The sequence below is a fragment of the Phaenicophaeus curvirostris genome, chromosome 1 (assembly GCF_032191515.1).
Source record: "Phaenicophaeus curvirostris isolate KB17595 chromosome 1, BPBGC_Pcur_1.0, whole genome shotgun sequence".
NCBI classification, from domain to species: domain Eukaryota; kingdom Metazoa; phylum Chordata; class Aves; order Cuculiformes; family Cuculidae; genus Phaenicophaeus; species Phaenicophaeus curvirostris.
Genome location: NC_091392.1, coordinates 115,427,034 through 115,453,395, shown reverse-complemented (window position 1 = coordinate 115,453,395; position 26,362 = coordinate 115,427,034). Strand labels below are relative to the sequence as shown.

The 26,362-nt window shown below is 43.4% G+C and overlaps 2 protein-coding genes across 2 annotated transcripts in view; both read right to left on the bottom strand.

Annotated features, from left to right (window-relative positions):
• The window catches only part of SH3BGR (SH3 domain binding glutamate rich protein), a 614,594-nt gene that overhangs the window by 551,397 nt on the left and 36,835 nt on the right, over positions 1–26,362 (bottom strand). The window lies entirely within an intron of this gene.
• On the bottom strand, positions 6,647–9,214 carry B3GALT5 (beta-1,3-galactosyltransferase 5). The gene is made up of 2 exons (XM_069872174.1): positions 9,008–9,214; positions 6,647–8,621 (listed from the first exon to the last, which is right to left on the bottom strand). Exons 1-2 carry the CDS (start codon positions 9,098–9,100, stop codon positions 7,665–7,667), a joined length of 1,050 nt encoding a protein of 349 aa, XP_069728275.1. The 5' UTR covers positions 9,101–9,214; the 3' UTR covers positions 6,647–7,664.

Sequence of the window (26,362 nt, the reverse complement as noted above, 5' to 3'; positions counted from 1 at the left end):
CCTCCTCATCCCCAGCAGGAACAAGCTGCATTGCTCATGCACACTACGGCTCACTCCCACTCCTGCCAAACGGCTCAACTCACTTTTCTTTTTAATTCCCTCGTTGAACCTTTACTAGCAGAAGCACATGTAAAAGCTGCATGTCCCTTTATGTACTGGAGTCAAACATTTACTTACAACTGCTGTTCCAGCAGTAACAATTAAATTAAACATGAAGGGAACATTGCTGCCTGGAAGATCTACAAGCTGGAGGTGTAAATCACACCACATAACTAATTTATGACATTCTGCGCCTACAGCTGTACACTGACAGTTTGTAAGTGTAAGGGCGGCTGTGATTTCTAAGTGCTTTTGATGATGAAAGAATAGGAAGCTGATTAGATGGGCCTCTATCTCTGCACTGAAGTCATAAATTAAATGAGGTCAGGTTAGGTCAGTGGCTGAACAAAAATGATGTTGCGTACATGGTTCATTTGGAAACATTCCAAGGAGTGACTTAGATTTATTTTTTTCCCCACAAAAATAATGTGGCTTTGAATTTGTGAAACATAGGCAGCAACAAGGTTATTTCTCAACCATCGAAATTGTCCAATTACATTTTTCAGTGAAAATGTACTTGAGTGAACTTTTAGAAGGATAGCCTTAAACCCACCATATTATTAGGCTTTGAAAAATTCTCTATTTGCCCACCCAGAACATGTACAAATCAAGTTTGAAGTCAGTTTTTTTCAGGCTGGATGTCCTTTGTACTTCATATATATAAGTCCTATGACCCAGATGCTTTCCTCTATCCTGTTTACGTTTGTAAATGCTTCTGAAAATACTTTGGTGCAAGGTGCAGCTGAAAACAAACAACCAAAATACACTAGAAAGGTCGACAAAGAAAAAGATAAAATAAAAGATAACGGTAGTAAGGGAAACCTTTTCTAGTTACAGTTTTCAGTTCATAACTGCTTGTGTTTGGCAAACAATCTGGTGGCCTTCAGTTATTTGACATTTCCCTTTCAGGGGGCAGGGGAACAGCACTGTGCGTCCTGCTCCCACAGAGCATGGCAGTCAGCTAGTCAGCCACAGACAGTACTGGCTACGGTGACACAGGCAAAACCATTTCAGGTTGGAGCTTAATCTTCAAAAGGTACCACCTGTGACTAAAATTGTCTTTTATCAATTCCCTTGCTTTTTTTTTTTGTTTTGACGATCTTGCACTTAACACTCTTGTTATTTGGGAAAAAAAAGTTCTAAATTCAGGTCTCAGCATGTTCATAAGTTTTTATTTTAAGGTGACTTTGACTTTATACCATGTGTAAACTGTTAATGGCAAAATGAGGCAGAACTGCATGCTTAATACTTGGGAAAGTGCTCTCATTCTTGATTGCTTTCTCTTTCGGGGGAATTATGCATTTGCCTTAGGAAGAGGAACCAACCACTTATATTGGGATGTACATACTAAGGCATTTTAGACAAGGGGAGAAAATTCAACAGATTCAGATTCAACAAGGCTAAGCGCTGGGTCCTGCACTGAGCTCACAACAACTTCATGCAACACTACAGGCTTGGGGAAATGTGGCTGAAAAGCTGTCTGGTAGAAAAGGACCTGGGATGTTGGTCAACAGCTAGCTGAACACGAGCCAGTGGTGTGCCCAGATGGCCAAGAAGGCAAATATCATCCTGGCTTGTGTCAGAAATGGTGTGGCCAGCAGGACTAGGGAAGTGACCATCCCCCTGCACTCAGCCCTCATGAAGCCGCACCTCTGTGTCCAGTTTTGGGCCCCTCACTACGAGAAAGACAGAGAGGTGCTGCAGCATGTGCAAAGAAGAGCAATGAAGCTGGTGAAGGTTCTAGAGACCAAGTCTTATGTGGAGCGGCTGAGGGAACTGGAGTTGTTTAGTTTGGAGAAAAGGAGGCTGAGGGGAGACCTTATTGCTCTTTGCAACTATCTGAAAGGAAGTTGTAGCAAGGTGAATGTTAGTCCTTTTTTGCAAGCAATAAGTGGCAGGATGAGAGGAAATTATCTCAAGTTGTGTCAGGGGAGGTTTAGATTGAATATTAGGAAATATTTCTTCACTGAAAGCGTTGTCAAGCACAGGCTGCCCAGGGAAGTGGCGGAATCACCATCCCTGGAGATATTTAAAAGATGTGTAGATGTGGCACTAAGGGACACGTTTTCATGGTGTAGTGGTGAACTCGGCAGGGCTAGGTTTATGGTTGGACTTGATGATCTTCAAGGTCTTTTCCAACATAAATGGTTCTATAATTCTATGACTCTGGAACTGGAAAAAGAGCAAGCCTCCTTATTTGACTACATCCCAAAATGTTAATACATTCACAACTGAAAAGAGAAGTGAACACACAAAACTGTGATAACAAAATACTTTACTAAAATATCATACATTGAATAGTCAGCTTAACAACCTCATGTTCTATGCAGATAATGCGAACATTGTCACACATTTTATTTTAACATTATATAGTAACCCGCACAAATCCAAGAAGAGCAGCATTCCTGTCAGATCCTTTACAGAGAGTTAGCCCTTGTGTTCCATTCAGTTTTTCTGTAAGGCAAATGTTTTGTTACAAAAATCTACTTTGTATTCTCAAAAGTGCCTAGAAGCCTTATGCCTCTTCAGTAATACTGGATCAGGTAAGATGTGTGACAAAGAGTTCACAGACATTTTCAAAAATCCTAACCTAAACTAATAATACATTGGCTGATGAGTTAGAATTGTGAATAATATATTCAGTTTTCTGTACACAAAACCTGATCCTGTGTTGGAAGAAACAGAGTACACTGAAATGCACATTTCTAATCAGCTCTAAGACACTATCAGCTCTGTTGACTTTTTCACTTCTTCCTACTAAATGAGAAGCAATGGAGTAATTTTTCAGAGTAACTTTTCAGAGCTATTAAAAAACAAAAAATATTTAATGATCATGTGACACCAAAAGCATAAAAATGTTAGGATAGTGCACGACTTTTACAGATGAACTCCCCCCAGATTTCCTAGATCCTTTTATTAGCCTATACAAAACTTTAAAAACAAGTATATGTACACTGCAGTATTGTGGTTACAGTTCTAGTTATATTTTTGATCTTTCTGTGATGGCCTTTTATGGGAAAATACGCATAATTTGGCAAAAGGCCACTAAAACTGTTTTGGTTGTGTTAAAAGTCATTGGTTGTGTTAAAAGCCTAAACTACAAAAGCTAATTTCATTTAGCTGATACATACAAACTGACTAGGACAGTGGCTTTGTTTGAATAAATGATTTTGCCTTACCTGCAATCATCTACTTTTCTTAAGTTACCTCTTCCAGCAGGATAACCGTATATTTTAAACAATTAATTATTCATTTAGGATATTCTTATTCAAAGCAGCCTACTGAATGGAGAGAATTGTTGAATCAATTTCTAATTTATGGGAGCACAGAGAAAATGGTATGTTGAGGAAAATAATGTGCAACAACCGAGGCGTTCACTTGGGAAGATAATCTGCAAAAAGGAAAGAAACAGGCTATATGAATGAATAAGATTTCAACCTGCACTCATTTACTCCTCATCAGAGATTTAGCAGTGATAAGCCAAATGCTTCAGATAGGCAGGCTATTAGATGCTCAACAATATACATTCAGTGGGGAGAAAATATTTCAAATGCAGTAACAAAAGAGAGGTATCTTGTACAGGTCACTTCAAATTACAGATAGACTCCTTGGAAACAGTATCCAGAACGGGATACTTTCATAAAACATGCCTAAGGATCTTATTCCCAGTGGCACGGTAGCTATGAATTTAGCCCCCAAAATATAGTGGTAGCATCTGCAAATGTGATTAACAAACATGGAATAGCACAATCTTCCCAATTCTTAACTATATTCAAGTAATTAGGAACACTCCTGAACTAAAATAAAAACCACAGTCAAGAAGTCTAGCAGACGTTGGCTCTCAAGGATAACTTTTTTGATGATGATACAAATCTGCTCAGGTAAGACATATATTAATGCCACTCACAAGCAGGCATTGTTCAGGGGAGCAACCCAAAATGCTGCTTCCTAAAGGGAGACTTACTCTTTGGCCATGAATTCAGCCTGACAGAAGACCAGCAGCTGCACCATCCCAGGAGCCAGCTACCACCATACTTCTTGGAACTCAACATGTGGTGGAGATGAACAAGTCAACATATCCATATCACACAGAATCACAGAATCACAGAATAACCAGGTTGGAAGAGACCCACCGGATCACCGAGTCCAACCGTTCCTACCAAACACTAAACCATATCCCTCAGCACCTCGTCCACCCGTGCCTTAAACACCTCCAGGGAAGGTGACTCAACCACCTCCCTGGGCAGCCTGTTCCAGTGCCCAATGACCCTTTCTGTAAAGAATTTTTTCCTAACGTCTAGCCTAAACCTCCCCTGGCGGAGCTTGAGGCCATTCCCTCTTGTCCTGTCCCCTGTCACTTGGGAGAAGAGGCCAGCACCCTCCTCTCTACAACGTCCTTTCAGGTAGTTGTAGAGAGCAATGAGGTCACCCCTCAGCCTCCTCTTCTCCAGGCTAAACAACCCCAGCTCTCTCAGCCGCTCCTCATAAGGCCTGTTCTCCAGCCCTTTCACCAGCTTTGTTGCTCTTCTCTGGACTCTCTCCAGAGCCTCAACATCCTTCTTGTGGTGAGGGGCCCAGAACTGAACACAGTATTCGAGGAGCGGTCTCACCAGTGCCGAGTACAGAGGGAGGATAACCTCCCTGGACCTGCTGGTCACGCCATTTCTGATACAAGCCAAGATGCCATTGGCCTTCTTGGCCACCTGGGCACACTGCTGGCTCATATTCAGTCGGCTGTCAACCAACACCCCCAGGTCCCTCTCCTCCAGGCAGCTTTCTAGACAGACTTCTCCCAGTCTGTAGCACTGCATAGGGTTGTTGTGCCCCAAGTGAAGGACCCGGCATTTGGCCTTGTTAAACCTCATGCCATTGGACTCTGCCCAGCGGTCCAGCCTGTTCAGATCCCTTTGCAGAGCCTCCCGACCCTCCAGCAGATCGACACTTCCACCCAGCTTAGTGTCGTCCGCAAACTTGCTAAGGGTGCATTCGATGCCTTCATCCAGGTCATTGATGAAGACATTGAACAGGGCTGGACCTAGCACTGAGCCCTGGGGAACCCCACTTGTCACTGGCCTCCAGCTGGATTTCACACCATTTCCCACCACTCTCTGGGCCCGGCCATCCAACCAGTTTTCCACCCAGGAGAGTGTGCGCCTGTCCAGCCCAGAGGCTGACAGTTTCTCAAGCAGAATGCTGTGGGAAACTGTGTCAAAGGCTTTGCTGAAGTCCAGGAAGACCACATCCACAGCCTTTCCCTCATCCAGTAGCCGGGTCACTTTGTCATAGAAGGCGATCAGGTTAGTCTGGCAAGACCTGCCTTTTGTGAACCCGTGTAATATGTAAATTAATAGCTATTCTGCTGAGATACAGGCTCTGTAGGACTGCACTGAACCGGTTCTGCCAGCTGGGATAAGGCTGGCACCAGGCACAGAGGTGGAAATGAGACCCACAAGGGATCGCAGGATTGTTTCTCTGAGAGCAAGAAGAAGCCAGGATGAACGCTGGGCTGTATTATGCTGTTCCAGCACACAGACCCCACACCCACAAGACAGGGAGCTAGGAGAGGCCAGGAAGCATTCCTTTATGCTCAACATTTTCCCCTAAATTAAAGTAATAGCCAGTTTGCACCTTGAGTACAACAGCAATGAATGGCAAAAAGACATTCCTATAGGTTACACACAAAGAACAGAGATTAAAATGCTCTTGCTAGACTTTATCTGTGTGACCCATCACACCTACTGAAGACAACAGCAAAACTAGATGTACTACAGCAGGGCTTTGAGTCCAAGGGCAGATAAACTTACAAAGTTGGGATGGGAGATGGAGACACGCTGTTCAACCCAGAGCTGGGCTGTCCACCCCATGGAAAGGCAAACACCTCCTTGGTCACCCACCCTATCACCTGGATAGCCACATCCCTACAAACACCATACGCAAGTTATTTCCTGAATGGGAAACTTAAAATAAATAACATTATTCTTCTGCCAATCAAATCAACATTACATCTTTCATCATCAGTTTTCAAAAATAAGCACATGAGCTCAAGTTACACTACATCAGAAGAAAACAAATATGTTATTACCACTGTTAAACAGGATGGGGCGTATTTTTGCTGAAAATAATCATCCTGCTTTTCAGACACATGTTAAGTAAAAAGAGTCACTTGGACAGTCCTCACAAAATTCAATAAGAAGAAAAGAAATAATAAAAATTAAAAATCTCCAAGTAATAAAGTATCTTTCCCTGTCTTTCTTCTACGATTTTTACCATGTATACGTCCCCATCCCCAGGGCCATGTTCTGCCATCCTGGGGCAGTGTCTGGTTACCCTCACTGGGCCTGATTCTGACCCTCACTTGTCATCACCAGGGCCCGTCTATCGCTGTCTTGACCTCAGACCTACCTCATCACCATGATACTGACTTATCATCGTGACTCTTGGTCAGACCTGGCCACCATCTGCAGGTCTGTCCTTCACCCTCATGTGGGTGTGTGGGACTGAGTTCTGCTGACTGTCAGATCCCCTCAGCTTCCAGGAGCACCATCTTCTCCTAGAAGCAACCCCACTCTTCTCTGAAAAAAATATTTCGTATATAGTATAGGCTTTCGGTACTTCTTGGCTGGTAAAACTGACCTTTTCTTCGCATGAACGTAAATCAAATAGGAGTTTTATGTAAGGCATGATTTTATGAACACGTCTCCCTCCCCATAACTCAAATGCCTTTTTCACAGCACCTTATGTCTGAAACCTACAAACATCCTAGTGATTTCATGAGTCTTTGCTGGTAATGAAATAAGAAATGAGGCTCCCAGTCCGAACAATTACTTGGGCACATTTTCCCACTTGTCTTGCTTACACGCTCAGTAAAGATTTCCTTACACACCCAGTTCCTTGTAGGGAAAAAGCTCTAAATCAGATGTACTGTTTAGCTCACTGTAAGTGACTAGTTTAGCCTCAGCAAACACTTTGCCATTGCTGTCAAGAAATCAAAGTGAAACACAGATGTAGAAGATCTGTCTGGGGTGCATTTTAGTAGAAAGACTAGGACTTTCCACTGAGAATGGATCCAGCTCTACCACATAACATTTTCAGCAGGAGGCACATATAGGGTAATGGATGCAGTAGCCTTAGGCATCCACCAAGTGACCTGCAGCACCTAGGGTTCTCCCAAGAGCAATGCATTGGCAAATTGTTCCATTTCTGCAAAAAAAAATTGTGTAGCCTGAAGGAGGGGTCTGTGCTACTATCTAGTTCTGCCCACACAGAGCTCTCTGCAAGGGCAGGGCTGCAGTTCCCTATACCAGGACGTGAATGCCCTGACAGCTACAAGCACTTTTCGTTAAATGCCTGCACAGATGGGTGTAAATGAAGAAATCTGTCAAGAGGGACTAGGAAGGCAGTGCAAATTTTCTCTGAACAAAAGTACTTTGAATTTTAGTTTGGCACTGCAAAAATGCTCCAGTCTTGTTGCAGCAAGATTTGGAGGGCAGGTTTGCAGGCCTGCATTTTCCAGAAAAAAAAATATAGTGGAGCCTTTCAGTTTTTTAATTCATGCAGGGAAGGTGCTAGAGCACTCCTCCATAATTTTCTGTCACTAAATTGTTCCAGTAGCTCAGTTGCTCAGATGGTTCTACTTCATGGCACATCACGATTTTCTTAAAGCGAGAAACAGAGAAATTAATCCTTTCTGGAAAAAACGTCTGCTCCGAATGAAGTTCCTCCAGCCGAATTTTTAATTTGGCAAGGCACAGTCCTATGAATACATCCTCCAGTTTAATGAACGAAACACTTTCTGAAACATTATAGATCTGACTAGCAACATCGGTGGATAAAACATAGCCAGTCCCAGAGCAAAACGGTGGGTAGGTCTTTCCAGGATACTCCTCTGTACTCACGTACCACTTACTCTGTGTTATCCGTATAGGGTACTCATGCAGTTTCAAAAAGCCTGTGAAGAATCTAGTGGTCCTCTTTTTCCTTAGAAGAAGCTCAGTGAGGTAAAAAACATTGACAAACACATCTGTGTCAGTTTTCATCACAAAGCTGGACTGGTAACAAAATCTGTGAATCCATTCAATTCCCATCATGGTCTTCAAAGTTAAATTGTAATATGTGTCTGTAAAATTCTTCTGAATAATGTCTTTGTACTTTTGGCTTTCAGCAGCAATATCAGCCTGCTGACTGAGATCCACAGTGCTTCCCAGGAGGAAATACGTGACCAGGCGCTTGCCGGCAACTGTTCTCTCCTTCCCCCAGCTTTGCCGGATGGCCATCCTGGCTTGGATGTGGTGGTACGAGGATGCCACAAGCAGGACAAGGAAAGGTGGGTTCTCATGGCAGTCCATATCTGGGAGCAGTGAGAAATTTCCTTCAAATCTCCTAAAAGTCTCTGGGGGGGATATGTAGTCTTGGCTGTTTTCACAGAATATACAGGATTCGGTCAAATTGTTGTAAAAAACCCAGAAGCCAGCACAGCTGAGCCCTACAAGGCAAACAAACAGCCTGAATTTCCTGAAATCCATCTGAAAGAAACAAGAAGGAACAGCACATCAAGAAAAAAATAATACCTAGTTACTTTCAGTGCTCTATATCAAAATCCATTTCAGGACGCTTGTCCACACACATTTTTCTTAATATAATTCCCACAAGATGTTCTGTTTGCAATAAAATTCACACTCGTGCTTCCTGGAATCTGCCCCCCAATCAACATATCTCAGAAAACCATACAAGTGAGTCCACTGATATTGCGTTGCCCTTGTTGATGCTTCAGACCTTCTTCCTACTTTCAGTATTTTACAGTCCATGACTTTGACCCATTAGGGCTCGCACAAGCCAGACAGTGGAGAAGTACCAGATACGCGCCCATGTCGGATGAGAGAGAATAATAGCAATAGTTTTTTATAAATACCATGTTTCTCCATATGTTTGAAAAGTGCCTGTGTCCCAGAGCAAGTAAGTGCTGGCCAGCTGGCAGACCCGGACAGGTTCCTCCCATCTTCATCTTCCTTGCGTCCTGTAGGGCATTTGCATAGACCAAGAATCTGCCTCTGATCTTTTTGCTGAAGAGGCCATGAGTCACACATTTGATGTCTGGTCAGCTGCTCAGAAAAACAACAATAGATCAGATTATTTGGATGCTTCGGCACTTTCAGAGTTTAGGTGACTCACTAGGGCATGCTGAGGTAAGAAGGGGGTGGTCCATACCGCTTCTCTTCTCTGGGTGGAAGAGGGCCAAATAATAACAATGATGGTCATTTAATCATCCTTGTTACAGGTGAATGTGCTGTGTATCTGGTTACAAATCTAGTATAAATTTTGAGAGAGAAAAATTATCAAAGCAAACCCAAGAAGGTTACAGTGTCAAAAAAATTACACATCTTCATAAATTAACGTGATGAGAAAAGTATAGTTAGTTACTCATTCCACCAACCCATGGGTCCACTAACAACTGTTTTAGAGCACTAGAATGGGGAAATTTTTTCCAGGAGGAAGCGCATTCCCATCTGCTTTCCTACTTCTTTACAAAGAATTGGATCTGGCTTCCTATCTAGAAGTACAGCAAGCATGTGCTCCAGAGCTGTAGATTTCATTGAAATTTGACCTCTACCTTCTGACCAGAAATGTTTTGCCTAGACTCCCCAAAAACATGTTAGTGCCCTCCTTTTCCTCCAATTCCCCTTTCCAAGCAATGAAAAGGTTTTGTGTTGCAGGATTAAGTTCATTCTAAAGTCCAGCGAGCTGTTCCTGGGACCAAATCCAGCTCACCTTCCCCATAAGAATAGTTGAGTTGATATTCTCAAAAGAATGAAACAAGTAGAACTGGAATCCTGGTTTACTAAAAACCCTCCTGCAGTGAAATGTATTTTTTGATGGATTCAATAAGGAATTTTGAAAATGTTTCAAAGGTTCACATTTCTTCTTATACATTTAAATTAGCTTTATCTTTAAATAGGCTGTTCCTCAGATGTGCTTTTTTTTTCATAGGCACAGTAGTCTTGAGATTAGCTTAAAAATTGCTTTAATTAAATACGTATGTAAAAATGTGTGCGAATATACATATGCATAAATATATATATATCCACACACAGACACACATACTCAAAAGAGTATGCAGAAATTTACTCTGCATCTGTTCTCATGTTATTCAGTGGCTTGGGAGAAGCACATGAATATCCTGAAAACAGTGTTTTCAGGAAAAGATGATGTTCTGAGGTTGACAGTATTGCTGCAGAAGAGATTCACTCCTGTTGTTGGCTATTTGAGTGTCTAACAGAGGGCTGTTTGAGTGTCTAACATTTCTCTGTATCAGGAATACCAGAGCATGCGCAAACAAAAGCCCTTCAAATACTGAACTAAGAAAGCAATTGAGAACAATTTTGTATGAAAACGCATTTTCATTAATACTCAAAAGCTAGAAGCCACAATTATTTTACCAGATTTTAGTAGAATCAGACTAATGTGGCTTGGCCATATATACTTCTTACTTGTTTTTAGGTTCAGTCATGGGTAATAGGTCTAAAACAAATTAGAAGAGTCCCTGTTCTGGACATCTGGGAGAGCAGACTCCTAGTGTATGTTCTTTCATGTACTTAACATACAGCCTATCCAGAGCCAGACTGTTTTCCAGTCCATGTATGAGGAAGCATACCTTACATGGATATATAAATGCACACACATATACACCTGGGCAAAATTTATGTAAACTCTAAAATACATTTTAGAAAATGTGAAAATCACGCAAATGTACATCTATTATACCACACCAGGTGTCAGTCTACTGCCAACACATAGGTAGTGGCCTTGAAAACAAACACACTTCTTGGAACAAAGTCTTATTTGGTTCTGACTGTGTGAAAGTAGGAAAGTACCATCTTTTGTCATCAGTTTAATCACCAAAGGTAAACCTGGGCTTATCTGGAACTCGCGGGATTTTTTTCCTCTACTGAAATATGCGCAAACACCCACAGAGGTATTTGCAGAATGAACTATGGGGGAAGGCTGGCAAGGACACAGATTGCACCAGTAGCATCTTGAGTGTTCCGGTTTGGAGTCCCAGCTCTCTCCATGTCCCCAGCCACGTGTAGGAAGGAGCCACCCAGCTAACATGCGGCACCCCACTTGCTCACTCACGCCTGCTGCAGCTCCTCACTGTGACCCCCAGCCCTGTAGACCTGCACAAGCCCCCAGACCAGACACAGAAGAGCAATCTCAGCCTCTCTGTCTGTAAGCAACTGTGCCTTGTCTTCTGTCATGATCCCATTTCTTTTTCTCTCACAGTGGACTTTCCCCATTACAGCACCTGTTCCCCAAACCCCCTTTTTCAGGTAACCTCAGCAAACACATTGGGTGTGGGTGGGAAAGCAACAAGCGTATCTTCTAACAGCCCTGTCTTTAATTTTTTCAAAGCCCAGAAGTGAAGAGTTGCCCCAGATGCCCCTGGGGCCAGCGGGAGCCCATGGTGTGACAGGCGGCTGTTGCAAAAGATGCACTTGCAGAGGTACAGCCTTGATGTCCCAAGCACCCAATCTGGGCAATATGTTACATGGCTGGCATCTATTGGAAGAACGCCAAGGGAAAGCATGACAGAGGGAAGACCAGCTTCCTCTCACTGAAGACATTTTTCTTTTAAAAACATCAATTTCCTTCTTATTATCAGATGACTACGGAAAATTCTGAAAGTTAAAAAGTACTTTATACTAACACAGGCAGGTTGGTGGCTTGGACCACTTAAGTTGGGGTGTCTAGGAATTAAATCATCCTGATATCAGCTCCTTATCCCTGGGATGCTACGTCCCCATCCCATCTCTCACTTCTGCAAACAGCAGGTTTAGCTTTCTGGGTGAAATAAATGCTCTGCCTCCTGAACTGCCCGATAGAAAGGTTGTATATGACAGATAGCTGGAAAAGAACAGCTTCTGTCATGTTACTGTCAAAAAACAGTCACCATCCAACCTAAAGCACCTTGCTCTGCAGCAGATATATGAACATGGGTTAGGCATGACAAGGCTTATGGTTTCTAAATTATCTGTCACTGTATCTTTTCTCCTTCGCCTGCACCTGTGACTCTAGATTTCTAGCCTGTGTACATGCATCTCCATGGGAGAGTCCTGGAGATGCTAATACGAAGTGAAAAATAAGTCTACAGGAGGTGGTCCAGAAAGCAATGGAGACTTGCTAGCAACCAGCCTCATTTCCAAAGGTGATTTTGAACAGAAGCTCATATTTTTGCATCAGAACAAATACTTCAGGTTTTATAGAAAATCCTTTTGCAGGAAGTTGTACTTAGGTTTCCCCTCTGATCTGAGACACAAACTGCAGTTTGTTACTATCTCAAAGCTTTTTCCATCTCCTGTTGTTCCAACTGCAAAATAATTTATGTAGGGAACTATCAAAAGATTACCTGCTTCTTGTCCTAGGCAGCATTCTTTTAAAGCAACTGGTGTGGTGTTTCAGGGCTTCATGAGGACTCCAACGAGGTTTGCATGAAAGCCTGGGACCCAAGCAATGGGGGCTACCGGAGGCTGCAGCCCAGTGTTCCTGTCGCAGGCACCTGAAACAAACACATGAAGAAAAGAAGAAGGTAGCTAAGGTCTATAATTCAAAACAAACCAACTACAGTCCTCAACTTTGCAAGTATCTATTTCCAGCAATGGCGTGGGCTTCCTCCTGTATTCTGCTGTGGTAACAAGACTGACGATAGGTCCTCTCTGCTCACGCCACCAACCCTGTGTAACTCCTTCAGGTTGCACAGCAACAGGGCCAAGGTAACTCCTGTGAGGAAGCCTAGTTATTCCATCGAAATTAACCTGACACCTCTGATAGGTCTGTTAATGAGTGTAATTATCTAAATGGCACCAAGAGATCAAGACTATAAGCCATATAGATCAGGAAAAGCAATCTGGCCTGAGGGCAAGAGGGGTAAGTAGGTTTACAGTACTCCTGAGAAAAAGATTCAAAATATAAGTTTAAAGAAATAAAGTTTTCTTCATTTTTCTGGGGCAAAGCTACAGTCATGCCACTAAGTTCAGTGGACGTTGAGTCTTAGCTTTACTAAGTTCACACACATCAGCCAGGGAACAAGACAAATCACAAGTGACTGAAATGCTTTTGACCACCTGCAAGAATTGTCTCTTTGTAGAGACACAATCAGCTGCGACAGTGCAGACCCAAAAGCAGAGGCACAATGCAAATGTACAATGAGGACTTAGGACTTTAGGCTGGACATTAGGAAAAAATTTTTCACAGAAAGAGTCATTGGGCACTGGCAGAGTATGCACAGGTAGGTGGTTGATTCACCTTCCCTGGAGGTGTTTAAGGCACGGGTGGACGAGGTGCTAAGGGGAATGGTTTAGTGTTTGATAGGAATGGTTGGACTCGATGATCCGGTGGGTCTCTTTCAACCCGGTTATTCTATGATTCTATGATTCTATGATTCAAATATTGCCCAGTTAAAATTAGCAGCGATATTCCCATTTTCCTTTCCTGATAATCAAAACTAATATGTGCCCTGGTATGAGTACTAGTAATACCTGCTAACTTCTGACTTTCATCAAAATAAAGCCTCTAAACTGGTTTCTCAGAAGCTCAGCAGGATGTGAAGAGGGATTAAACATGCATAGATAATAAGAAAATGTCAAGTACAGCAGGAAACATTTATTTTTACCTAAATGCAAGCATTTCAGTGGAGGAGGGACCAGCTTGGAGCTTTCAAAGACGTCTCTAGGGAGGCTGTGGGTTTGGCAGGGACCAGACCACAATGTTTACAGAGACTAAATTGTTCATCCCGTGGGTAGCTGGGTTTCCCCCTTAGGTCAAGGCCAGAAGTCAGGGAAGGAATAACTAAATCCCTATGGCCCAGCAGCTTTCATCCATCCCCTTCCTCCTGAAGCAGGATGCTGCCCAGCGCCTCCTTGACGTTGTCAGATACAACAGTGCCCGCTCAGGACTCACATGGGACTACCGAAAACAGTGGCGGTGAACCTCTACTTGTAATAAAGAGTCACACAGGCACACACTACCCTGCTTCTTCCCTTGGGAGTACTAGCTGGCTTCTTCTGCCCTGTGTGCTCTGTGGCATTGTCCTGTGGAGCCTGTCGAGCCAGTGGTGCTATTTCCAACTGAAGGAACTGCATGTGAACAGCCATCAAGGTGATGAGGTTTAATGTCCCCATCTGACACTTTTCAGAGAGAGGTTTTATGGTAATGTATATTAAGCATGTCCTCACCCAGACCGTATGTCAGGCAAGAAGGATGGAATACCAGAAAGGGTGAAGAACAACAGAAAAACATCTTCTGCTGTCCTTAATGTCAGAACATAAAAAACTTTTTTCCCTCTGCTACCTCTCACTGGCCTCTGCTATCAGAATTGTCTCTCCTTGTCAGTCTGTCAGTGAGCTAAAACAAGATGTTGTTCCTCTTCTTCGTACATGCCAGATCCTGTCATTTAAGCACCAAGTTGCTAGGCACTTTGTTTACAGAAAAATCCTTTCCTTTCTTTAAAAAAAAAAAAAAACTTGGTCATTTTTTGACTTTTTTTTAATTATTTTATTTCTTTTATTACAATGCTGTTGAGGAGATTAGCTTCCTCAGCTCCCCTCTGGGCACCTTTGCACTACCCCTGGCCTGCCACGATGGAGTGTGCACAGGGAGAGGGGCTCTGACAGAGGGTACTTTTGATGCTGAAAATAAGCTTCAGGCTTTCCAGAAAGGCCACAATGTTTTATGGCTGGAGAGCTGACGCTGGGGTGTGGGTAAACCATCTGTCCACAGCCACACACCCAGGCAAGAGTCCCCATCTCTAGACCCTACACTGTAAGGAATCCATTAGACAACAGATAGAAAAGGAGCACTACTGTTACTGACCTGCAAATCCTACTATGTTGTCTGCTTTATGCTCTGTTGTTATGCTGCTAGCACCCATTTAGCCAATGGACTCCGTAAATTTAACAGCAGACTGAATCTTCTTTGTACAGCATTGTGCTGGTTTTGTTTATTAATTTGGATTTGAGTAAGGGAAAAAAAATAGAAGAGTAGAAATAAGTCAAGCTTGGAACTAAATAGTACTAGGGAAGCTTATCTTACCATACATGTTAAATTCTATACCAATATTAATCCCAAGGAATTCCCATGCATATATACGTAATTCAGATGTATACAGATATATGCATACAACTGTATTTTTAAGCTGCAAGACCAACACAGCTTAAACTCTGGGATAGCTATAACAAGCAAAAAGCCTTCCCAGCCATCAAAGAAAAAACATGACCAAAAAAAAGGGAGACTACAATTCCTTAACCTTATTTCTTCAAAGAAAACTTCCACCAGTTCTACCTCCATATCATGCTTTCTGTACTGCAAAGAATAATGTACTGGTGGTTAACTACACCACGAACATTTGCATATAAACTAAACCTTAACATGTTAGTGCTCTCAGAAGCAACACACAGGCATAGTAGAATTTTGGTGTGCAACATTCACCAGCTTAAAAGGTGCATCTTTATTATTACAAGGAAAGAATAAATATTTGAGAGTCTTGTGCACTCAAAAACACAGTCTTCACAGTTCAGATATTGAAGTATCACCCTGTATGTGGAGTTTTCCATGACTAAAATGGTTGCAATGGCCCGAAAAAGAGGTTGGCATGGCCTCTGGCTTCTGCCTTCAGGAGTGCCCAGGTGGCAAATGCCTAAAGGACAATAAAGATCTTGGTAAGGGCGTTCTCATAGAGGTAAGGTGTTTGTGGCACACGGATCTTCTGAATCAAAGGCTGCATATTCCTCTTTATTAAAAAAATCATCAAGAGCCATTAGCCATTAGCTCTTGATGCACCTTGATCTCAACCACCCAACCGTTAACACTGGCTCATGATATTCATTTAGGAAAGCCAAATGGTGTTCTCAGGCCAAAATGCAGTTTTGCTCTCAAAACTACCAAAAGTTTGGCAGGAAATGTATCTGCTCCTGTAATGTCACAGGAAAGAAGTTCTGCATCTGAAGAGCATAAAAGAAATGTATTTCCAGGGACTTTGTCCAAGTCAAGAAAGCATACTTCTATTTTAAAATATCATTTTGCATTTCCAAGCTGCCTGAAAAATTCTCTTCATGAATCCTGGCCCTAAAAAGCCTACCAAAACATCAGCCTTACTAAAGTAAGGCCAGATCCTTTTTCCAGAGAAAAGAGAAAGATGTTGCAGTGGCGGTTGTGATATGGGCTGGTGCACATTTCAGACAATCAGCACAGGAAAACTGTACAAGACAGACATAATAGTCCAGCTCCAAGTGCAGCTCCTCTTTGGCTTTTTAGGAATATATTTGGACAGTTTTGTCTTCGTCCATTTCCACAGGCAATCCAAACAGCTGGCAGGCAACCAGCAAAGCGGCATGCTCTCTGACAAGCAGAGAAAACGACAGTGCCTGTCTTTTGCTCCCTCCTTGTTCTCCTAGAAGGACTTTTTCTCATATTGGTAGTAATTTTTTCCAAATATTCAGCCTAAAAATCATTTTTCTGTCTCTGTCTTCCCTTCAGTCCCTATGCACCAAGCATCCCTCTTTGAATGTCTCTTCAGTGTTAATAGACTTGTTTCTTCTAATGCTCACTCTCTTCCTAAAATACCTCCATCTTCCAGATATCAGTGATGCTAAGCATATTTAACTTCTAAGAATCACCTCATGAATCTAGCTGTTTTACTGCAATTACTGTTGCACTTGCTTTATTCCAAACTTCAGATCTCATCAAAGGAAAGAAATTGTCCACAATAGGATTAATTGGAGCAGTCTTAAGCAGTATAAACACATGAGGTTCACTGCGCTGAACAGGAACAACATCCAACTTGCGGCCACCCTCTTATCTTCATAAACAAATAAAACAATGATATAAATTCTTCATTAAGCTGTTGCTGTCAATGCTATGGCTCCAAAAGCCTGGTTCTCTATTTGGAGCCATAGCATTGACAGCAAAGATTTCTGCAAGAATTTACTATCCTTGTCTCTACTATTTGTTTACCTGAAGATACGAGAGCAAGTGCTACAAGTTGGAATCATCTTAATGAAGAATAAAGAAAAATGAGGAAAAATACTAAAGAAAAATAAACCTGAAAATGACGATCTCAAGATATACGAAGTAAGAAGTAAAGGAGCACTGCAGAGAAGAAATAGCTATGTACATAGTACAAAAAATGTTCAAAACGGGGAAAAATCCACATAAAACCATTCCAATATCATTCTTAAATCTTTCATAAACAGAGTGCTATTCAGCCTTATCAACATCACTATAGGATGAGAACTTGCCAGGATGCCTTTTAGGTGGGTTTTTTCCTGTTTTAAGCTAGGGCAGTACTTGCAAGTAAGCAAGCCAGGTGCTCATGTTATTCTGAGCCCCTCCACTTCATGCTGCCTCTTGGCACAGACATTTTTTAGTATTTGAAGCTTTATTTGTAGTTCCCTTCCATTTAATATATTCTGCTCTGCTCTGCTCTGCTCTGCTCTGCTCTGCTCTATTCTATTCTATTCTATTCTATTCTATTCTATTCTATTCTATCCTGTCCTGTCCTGTCCTGTCCTGTCCTGTCCTGTCCTATTCTTCCCACATCAATATGACAGTTGAACTAAGTCTTTGCATTTACACCTCTATTAAAGAAGCAACCTGGTACTTTTGGAGAACAATGTTTCTGGGCATCATACAGTTTCCACCCAGGGTAGAAACAGCCCAGGGACACCCACGCACCCTCTCCTCACCAGTTCAGCCCAGTCCTATATGCTAACCAGGAGGGACAGCACCCAACTCCATTTTTTTACTAGCAGGGCTAAGGCAGAAAGCGTAGGAATAGAAATCCCACCGTGGGGCCCTCACTCTGGCAAATCCTTTGTAAATAACTACTTGGCTTTGAAAGTGCTGGTTATGCACATTAATGTGTGCAGAATCAGGTTCAATAGTTGCTTTTCTAATTACTTACCTGTATTTTATGGATCTTCTTTTTATGCATTTTATCCAGAGTCTCAGCGAATGCACAGGAAAGCGGGGAAAACGTTGCCCTGTGTTTGTCCGAGCCGATCCTAGTTTTTATCTTGAGACAGGCTCCCAGACTGCCAGAACGTTTCCCCGTGTTATAAAACACGCACTAAATCCTTTGGCAAATTAGATTACTTATTAACTACCTTCTTAACATCAAATCAGTCCCCCACTCACGCCAATTAGCACACTGGAACTCATCGCCTGTTTTTTCCAAGGATGGGCACTGCAGTCTGGAGCCCTCGCTGAACCCTGGGTCACTGCGGGGCCACACGCCACTCAGCTCAGGTGAGCGACTTTCCAAGGCAGGGTGGTCTGTACTTAGATCTCGGGTCTTCAAAGCAGGATCACAACAGCAGCTCCCTCTTCACTTGCTCTCCTCACCCAGCGAGTTTTGGAAAGTCAGTGGCAGGGGTCCAAGGGCACGTCCATAGGCAAACGGACTCCTGTGACCACGGTCATACCTGCGGCTGGGGTTACAGAGAGAAAAAGGAGCATCCTCACCTCAGCTGCAGAACATCCTCCAGCGACTCTAGCCGTGTTGCTCGGGAGCTGCAGCGGGCAGGCTGCCCTTCCTAGCGGCAGGCACAGGATGCAGGTTGGAAAGTCTCCCCTGATCCCCCTGCAGCCCAGCCATCCCAGGCAAGGTGGTGCATGATCGTCCCCGTCCCTCTGGAGCGAGAAGCGAGGGAAGGCAGCGATGCGGCGGCGGCAATCTAAGCTCCCTGCCTGCCTCTCCTCTCTCTCTCTCCTCCCTCCCTCTCCCCGTCTCCCTCCTTCTCTCTCGTAAGTAACAGACCGACAGCGTTGCTGTGGCTCCATCGGCAGGGAAGTGAAAGTTAGGAACTGTCTGCGGATGTTTGTATTTTGGATATTTTTATGGGGGTGGGGAGGTGATAGGCTCCCAGTCGCAGGAATAGTGCTCATGGAACTGGGAATTGTGTCAGAGCAGAGACAGCCTTTCCCAGCACTGGGAAAATTCAGCTCTGCAATCCCAATTATGAGCGATGCTGCCTTAATTTGCCCAGTAGGAGAGAAATCTCCCACTGGGCAAATTAAGGCAGCATCGCTCATAATCTCCCACTGCTGAAAAGGCTGCATTGAGGCACCTACCAAGCCACAGCATTTTCCCTGAAGAGGAATGACAACCTTGTTAAAAGGACAGAGGGGAGCAAATATCACCCTGCATGCACCTCCAGGTATCAGCATAGGCAGGGTGCCAGCACCCATCTCCCAGTCCTCAGTCTCCACTCTCTGCCTGGTCACTTCATTGCCTCTCTCCTCAGATCCCTGTGTTTTCTTGATCCTTGACACTTTGCTGTTTGGGACAGTGCTTGGCCACAGGCTTAGTCAAGCCTTTGCTTTAGGGCTGGTCCAAGTCTGGGTGAGAAGCCCAGTCCCTCTCCAGAGCCACTTGATACTTCTTGGTACAAACGGAGAAGCACAGGTTTTCTACCTTTGCACATATGCAAGCTATTCCCTGTTGATAGCAATCAGTGACAGAAAGTTTCATATTACAACAATTATTGAAGCAAATGGCTTTGTGGAAATATATTTCTCTCCTAAGGGCTAAAAGCTCAAGCAGAAAAAAAAAATACTTCCAAATAAATGTTTTGGTTAAAGGAACATATTTAATAGCAGTGTACTCATTAACAAATCGGAGAGTTTGAATTTCTAGCAAGAAATATTCGCTTTGATTGGTCATTGCCATTTTTGAAACAGATTGTTCTAGCAAAGCACAAAAAATGAGAGGTATCAATCACTTTGGGCTTCTGGCAGCTCCCTTTCTCCTCCTCCTCTGCTCCAAGGCCAGAGATGGGTAGATGTAGTGAAGGAGACATGGAAAGTGCTGTTTGCTTGTTTTACTTTGTGAGAGAAACACAAGTATGAGGACAAGTTCATATGTACTTCCAGATTTGCTACAGAGAGGACTGCTCCTAAAAGGATCCGTGAAGATTTGCCTTTTTTTTTTCCTCAGGTAGCTTTAATTTCCTCTAAAAACGAAGCATTAGCTAAGGCATCTAGAATGTACCTCCCTCTGCACACATGACTATGTCTTTGGTGCTCTGAGTTCCTAAAAAATCCTTTCCTTTAGTTTTAGGAAACTGCTAACTCTTTCTTTGTCATAATCAGACCCACAAAGTCCAAGAGATACTGGACACGTGAAAGGTTCTGCTAGCTAATTTCCTGCCCTTCACCCCAACACAGGGTATTTTCCCATGGAAAACGGGAAACCAAGAGAGGGTTCACACCTCTGCTCACACAGCTGCTGCACATCACATCGCTCAGTGACTGCCCTTGGGATAGTCCCAGTCAAGGAGCATACTGAAATAGGAATGTGTTACCATTCATATAAACCCTACTCCCACTCCCTTCAGCCATGCCAGTGAAAAGTTACTGTTCCCAGCTTGCTATGTGAGCTTCAGCAGTTGGTTTCTCTGCAGGTCTTAGCCTGCCCAGTTTTCACTGAAGCAAGGGACACTTGAGGGAATTTGGTCTCCATGCACTGAAAATAACACATCGCACTCAGAGATTACACCAGCTAATGTGGCAGGGGGTTGGGAGGGGGAATGGACGAAGAAATAAATGAATTTTGAAATATCTAGCCTTTGTGCTAGGAAAAAAAAACCCAACCAGCTAAATCTGCTTCTCTGTAATTCTGATTCAGGACTGCAGTCTGTGTGAGTCCACCCCTACCCCAGCAAAGCATTTAAGCAGATTAATGTAAACATGTTGCTGTATTTCATTAGCAGTAAAAATTTAAGTCAACATATGTCTATATGAAGTCAGGCCTCAAAGAGTGAATCAGGGTCTAAATCTGTGTTGTAACTGAACTGAAATAACCTGAGCCTGCTCTAAATGCACGTAGCTTTAACCTGTCACATCAAATGAAAATTATATACTTAAACTATAATCTTCCTGTTCGCTTAGTCATCAAAAGAGGGTAGATCAAATTAAAAAAAGAGGGTGCGGATGTCGCTCAGCTGGCCGAAGAGGAGGTGGGTCTCACAGAGCAGGATATTTGGCTTGAACCGAGGTTTATTTCTGCCTTCCAAACTGCAGTCATCCCCACACTCAGCTCCCCCAACACCCCTATCCATGTTGTTCCTTTCCTCTTCAAGCTTGAAAACCCAATTGCATTGGTGATTGTATATCGTCATCTCCCCTGCCAAGTAAAATTGTTTGGATGTGGCCTCGCTAAATGACAGTTCATATTTCCACATACGAGCCTGTTCAAACATAAGGCAGGCAGAGGTAAGGTCAGATTGCAAATACTCATCAAAAGATTCTATTGTTTGGTTTGGGTCTAGGTTTGCTGTGTTTTGTTTTGTAGCACTATGGAAAACTTGAATAGGAGCTCTGTCCTTGGGATTTTCTGAATGCATGTGTTGATAAGACAGCTGTGGGGGAAGGCAGAGAAGCACTCGTAGCTGAAGAGGATGATTTACAGGCTGCATACTTGGTGCTGGGATGTTTTAATGGCTTTATTACCTAGCTGCATTGGAAGTTTTGAGGCTACTCACTGTAACACAAAATTAAATCCGATGTTCACGTAGAAGTTTTCAAGATTTTTCTACAGTGAATCTATACAGATTCATTTTAGTCAGGATGACTTTCATTAAAACAACAGTATCATCCTTTCAATGGGCACAGTTTATGCTCTAAAGGCAGTGCAGATTAATCTGAGGAAAACCATTACCAATAAAACCTATTTATATAGTAGCTTCCTGCCCTCAGATTTACAGTGTTATAATTTACTGATGCAAAACTGTATCTTTGACAGATGGTGCAAGTTCTATTGGAAATCAGATACCTCACTATGCAGAAGCTTTATCTATATCACAGCACTCTTGTGAGGAAGAAGGTGAAAATAGTGCTTACTTAATAATATCTGAATATGTAAAGTTCTACGATAACTTGTACAAGCAAGCTTTAACTACATTTCAGTATCAGCAGCTAACAAAATAACTAGGAAGCCAGGATTGTGTACTATTCTCCGCAGCTGATTCCTGCACTGGTTGATGCTCCTGGGGTTGCATCTCACCCTGCTTTAATCCCTCTGAGCACAGAAGGGTTTCTACTGCTGACCTGCAGCTACCCTGTGTTCTGTGTTTCCTGCTTGCCTTATGCTACTCATTTCTCTGTTGTGCTCAAATGAATCAGCAGGTGGGGTTTTAAGCCATGTGTAGATAAGCTTACTAACCTTTTTTTTTTATCTAGATATGCTTGCCTAACCACTGCCTAATAAGCAAAGGAAGCCAAATTCTTCTGTCTTCATATCCCATTTCCCCTGACTCCTGCAGCGCGCTGATGAGTACAGCTCTTTCTAGGTGAAATTGTGTTTAGTGGCATGTGCAGATGGTTGGGTCAGGAACAGAGTAGGGGTCAGAGAGGAAGGAGGCTGTTTCCTCCTTTGTCAGCATTATGTTCAGTGCTACAGCAGCAATGGCACTGCCAGTCTACTGCACACCACTGAAAAGAAGAAGTAAATGCATTTTAAAGGAAGTTAATGGAAGGCAATGCTTCCGTTAAAAAAAAAAATGCATGCAGAGTGTTAATACGACTCTACTACACTATTTAATTTGTTCCTTATTCTCCTTCACAGCAGATTGCATCTAGCTGGGGGACCTCAGTTGTAGCACAATACATCGCAACAAGAAGCCACTTGTGAAAATACAGGAGACCAAATAGCCATGCAAAAAGCTCTTTGGCAAATACTTTTCCATAATAACTTCATGTGGAAGGAAGAATCTTAAGCTGCCCACAGTCATTCACACCCTAATTTTGTGTACATAAATAAAGCTAATCAGTTAAAGGGCATTAAAAAGTCAGTTAGTGGAGCTGCTTCAACATACGAACCAGTCTTTAAAAGCTTCTTTAATTGATCTTCACAAAGGATATGGTGTTCTTAATATTTGTTTTCTTTATGCACACCTAATACCAGCTTCCTCCCTTTGTTTGTAAGAAAGAATGCTAGCAATATGTGAATAACATTTTAATCAGAGGTATGAGGTTTTCTGATTTTCTTTACACATTGCTAAGAATTTTTTGTTAGCTAAGCCAGACTCTAACAATTCAATTATTTCTATACAGGACTATGAATGAGCCTTGCAAACTGCGACAAAGAACTTCAGTGAGTCCAGGAGTGTCTTCATCTCCTGCTGAAGCTGTGAATTTATTCTTTAACTATTTACAGCAGCACTAACTCAGTGCAAGGCTTGAGATGTATGGACTGCAACTTTTCATTTCATCCTGTATAAAACCTCCATGGCCGAGGCCTTCTGTTGTTCCGGTCATTATTATTTCCAGTGCTAATTACTAGTGGAGCTATCCATCTCCTGAGAAAAGCCAACACTGCACCTTGCAGCACAGCCTTAGAGGATGGGAGCAGCAGCACACTCATAGCAACAGGCTCTGGCTCGTCTCTTCCTTAGATAGTTGACACTGTGGGCTGGGGGGTTGCCGGCTGTTGCTCAGTGGAGGGCAGAGCTGGTAGGAATCCAACGGCCCCAGTCGTGCCTGGCACCTGTAGGAAACCAGGTGCTTGGGTTAGAGGCCAGCACCTGCTGGCATCCACCTCCTTGCTGTCCTGTGCCAGCGGTCACCACCACACAGATCTCACCTGCACTCAGTGAGGTTTGACTGAACAATAGACTGCCTTTCAGAAAGGAACCCCAGCTTGATTTGGGACCTATGAGCAATAAAAAAAACTTTTACTTTGCTGATAAGCTGCCTGAATAGTTAACCATCCAAACTGTAGAGGTGTTTTTCCTGGCTTCTTGCTCTGCTTTCATTGGCTGGGGTTTGCCACCTGCCCAGGGGAGTTGCCTTGACCCTGTCAGCACACAAAGATTGCCATTGATCTACCTTTTGAGTTTCTTCTGAATAAGCTGTCCAAATATTTCCCCACATTCATCTTAACTGTGAGCAAGTCAGGACGAGGACCTCACATTTTCTGCGCCAGTGCAGCACATGGGGCTGCCTGATGCTGATCACAGTGCAGGGGATTTGGGCACTGGGTTTTTTCTTGCCGCTGCTATGAGGACTTATTAGCCCAAAGCTCCACTAACACAGTGATGCATTTCTCTCCCAGGCGCTTCCCAACTCACCCAAGTTGCTTTCTGAAGACACTGAAGCCATCTTACTGCTGCAAACATGAGATGAACCCTGGCTTTGCACAGCCCTCAATCCTCCCTGTCCTCCAAGAATGGACCCAGTGCCACTGGTCACTGCACAGTGGGTTTCAGCAACCGGTCATCCGCATCCCTGCTGGCCTTACAGCTGGCTGGGGCTCAAAGGTTTGGCCTAAAAAGGTGACCTACATAAAGCAGCCAGCTCGCTCCTGCTCCTGGGTTCCCCCCTTTGCTAGGCTCAGCAATCTGAGCTGATTACACCTCTGTTTGCCAGGCTGTTTTCCGGGGTCTGGGTCTTGTTAACTCTTCCCATCACTTCCACATCCCTCCTTGAGCATGAGACCAGCATCCTACAGAGTACTCCGGACAAAAGCACAGCACTGGTGCTCTCAGGCACCACAGGACCTCTCCACATCCCTCCTGGTACAGCATCTGGAGGTTGGGCTTCAAGCCATTTAGGCTTTAACAAAGATGCATGTCTTATTTAAACAAGCCACCCTTTAGAAGTCTCTGACCTTTATCTGTGGCACGTCAATAAGTCCTGCTGCCAGCTTTTGAGACTTGGATGCACCCCGTGGGTGAACACTGGGTGGGCCTGTCTGTAACCCAAAGAGACTTCATCACCTCCCAAGGGATTATCTCAGCACACACTTCTGAGCCCTGCCTGCTGACACAAGCAGGGATCAAGTGTCTGCCAGGCTCTCATGAGGTTTGAACAGTAATGGACAAGACTTCAACATGCACCCTTAAGACATCATGCACCAAAATGCCAGTGTTTTTAACATGAGTCACTTGAGAGAAGATGCTGATGCTGACATCAGGAAAAGTAGCAAGCAGGCAAAGATCACTATAGGTTAAAAATGTACTGTTAAGAAAAGAAGTACAGAATACTTTGCTAAGGATATGTAGCACTGATTGAATGCACTCTCTTCAGCCATCTCTAATCTGCTGCTAGGTAGATCTCCACCATTCAAAGCCTGGTTGATAACAGTAGCCAGTTTCTCAAGGGAAGTTCCCAGCTTCCTTGCAAAGTCCTGCAAATTCCGGGCTGTGTCACCACAGGGAAAAGCCTCACTTGTCATTCCTTGCCTCATGGGTTTCTTCCCCTCAGCAGGGGAGAGGCATTTCCAGATCCTGCTGCAATCTTGTTTCTCAGCTTGCCAGGCAGCCTGTCCTATACAGTCGGTATACACTGTTGTACAATCAGCCGTACTCTCTCCTTGCTTTATTTTCATGCATTTCCACATGACGTGTAAAGTGCAATGTGCAAAATGCATCTGCTGAAGTGATATTTCCCAGTCCTCTGGAGTAACTTCCTTCTCCAGCTTTATGTTTTCTCTATTCCCAAGCACAAGACAACTATCAATACCCACCATTTTCTGCAATTCCAAATTTGGAAATCTAGAAATTTTGCTGGACTACGACAACCAAGGTCCCATCTCATCCTCTCGTACATTAGGCAGTGCAAACCCCTGATATCTGGAATAGCTTTTCCTCAATTTCTCAGTATGAATTCATCATTTTTGACCAGGGGTTTAAACATTACACAGTACATGCCCCAGAGGAGGTACAGCTGCAGTGCTTTGCAACATTACTTGGTATTCCCTTCACTTCTGAAAATAGCTCCTTAGCGCATCTACTCATCACATTACTCTTTGCCACCACTGCATCACATTACAACTCCCCATGGCTTGGAGAAAAACCTGCGCACACAAATCTTTCTCCTCCTGTGCCTTACATAGTAGGACAGGCTCCCAGCTTGTAGCAGAAATTCTTATTTGCCCCAAAGCACATGATGCTAGTGCTCCATACAGCCAAATTTGATCTCACTTCCATATTTTGGGGTATTTTGTTTCTTTCTGGGCCACCATCCTGTTCTTCTCTGCACTGGCAACGCTCCCCAAACTCCTCACCAGTGCCAAACTTCATAGAATCATAAAATCATAGAATCATAGAATAACCAGGTTGGAAGAGACCCACCAGATCATCGAGTCCAACCATTCCTTCATCAGCACATGCATCCTGTGCTGGGCCCCCTGATTAAATGTGATTCCCAAGACCCATCCTTGGAAGTCTTCACTATGTTGGCCACATCCCTGCCTGCAGCTGCCCTGCCCCTTTCT

Coding starts and splice junctions, on each gene's coding strand:
- B3GALT5 (XM_069872174.1), bottom strand. CDS start 9,100: ATGAAGATGGGAGGAACCTGTCCGGGTCTGCCAGCTGGCCAGCACTTA. Junction 8,622..9,007: donor CAAACATATGGAGAAACATG/GTATTTATAAAA, acceptor TGTTTCTTTCAG/ATGGATTTCAGGAAATTCAG.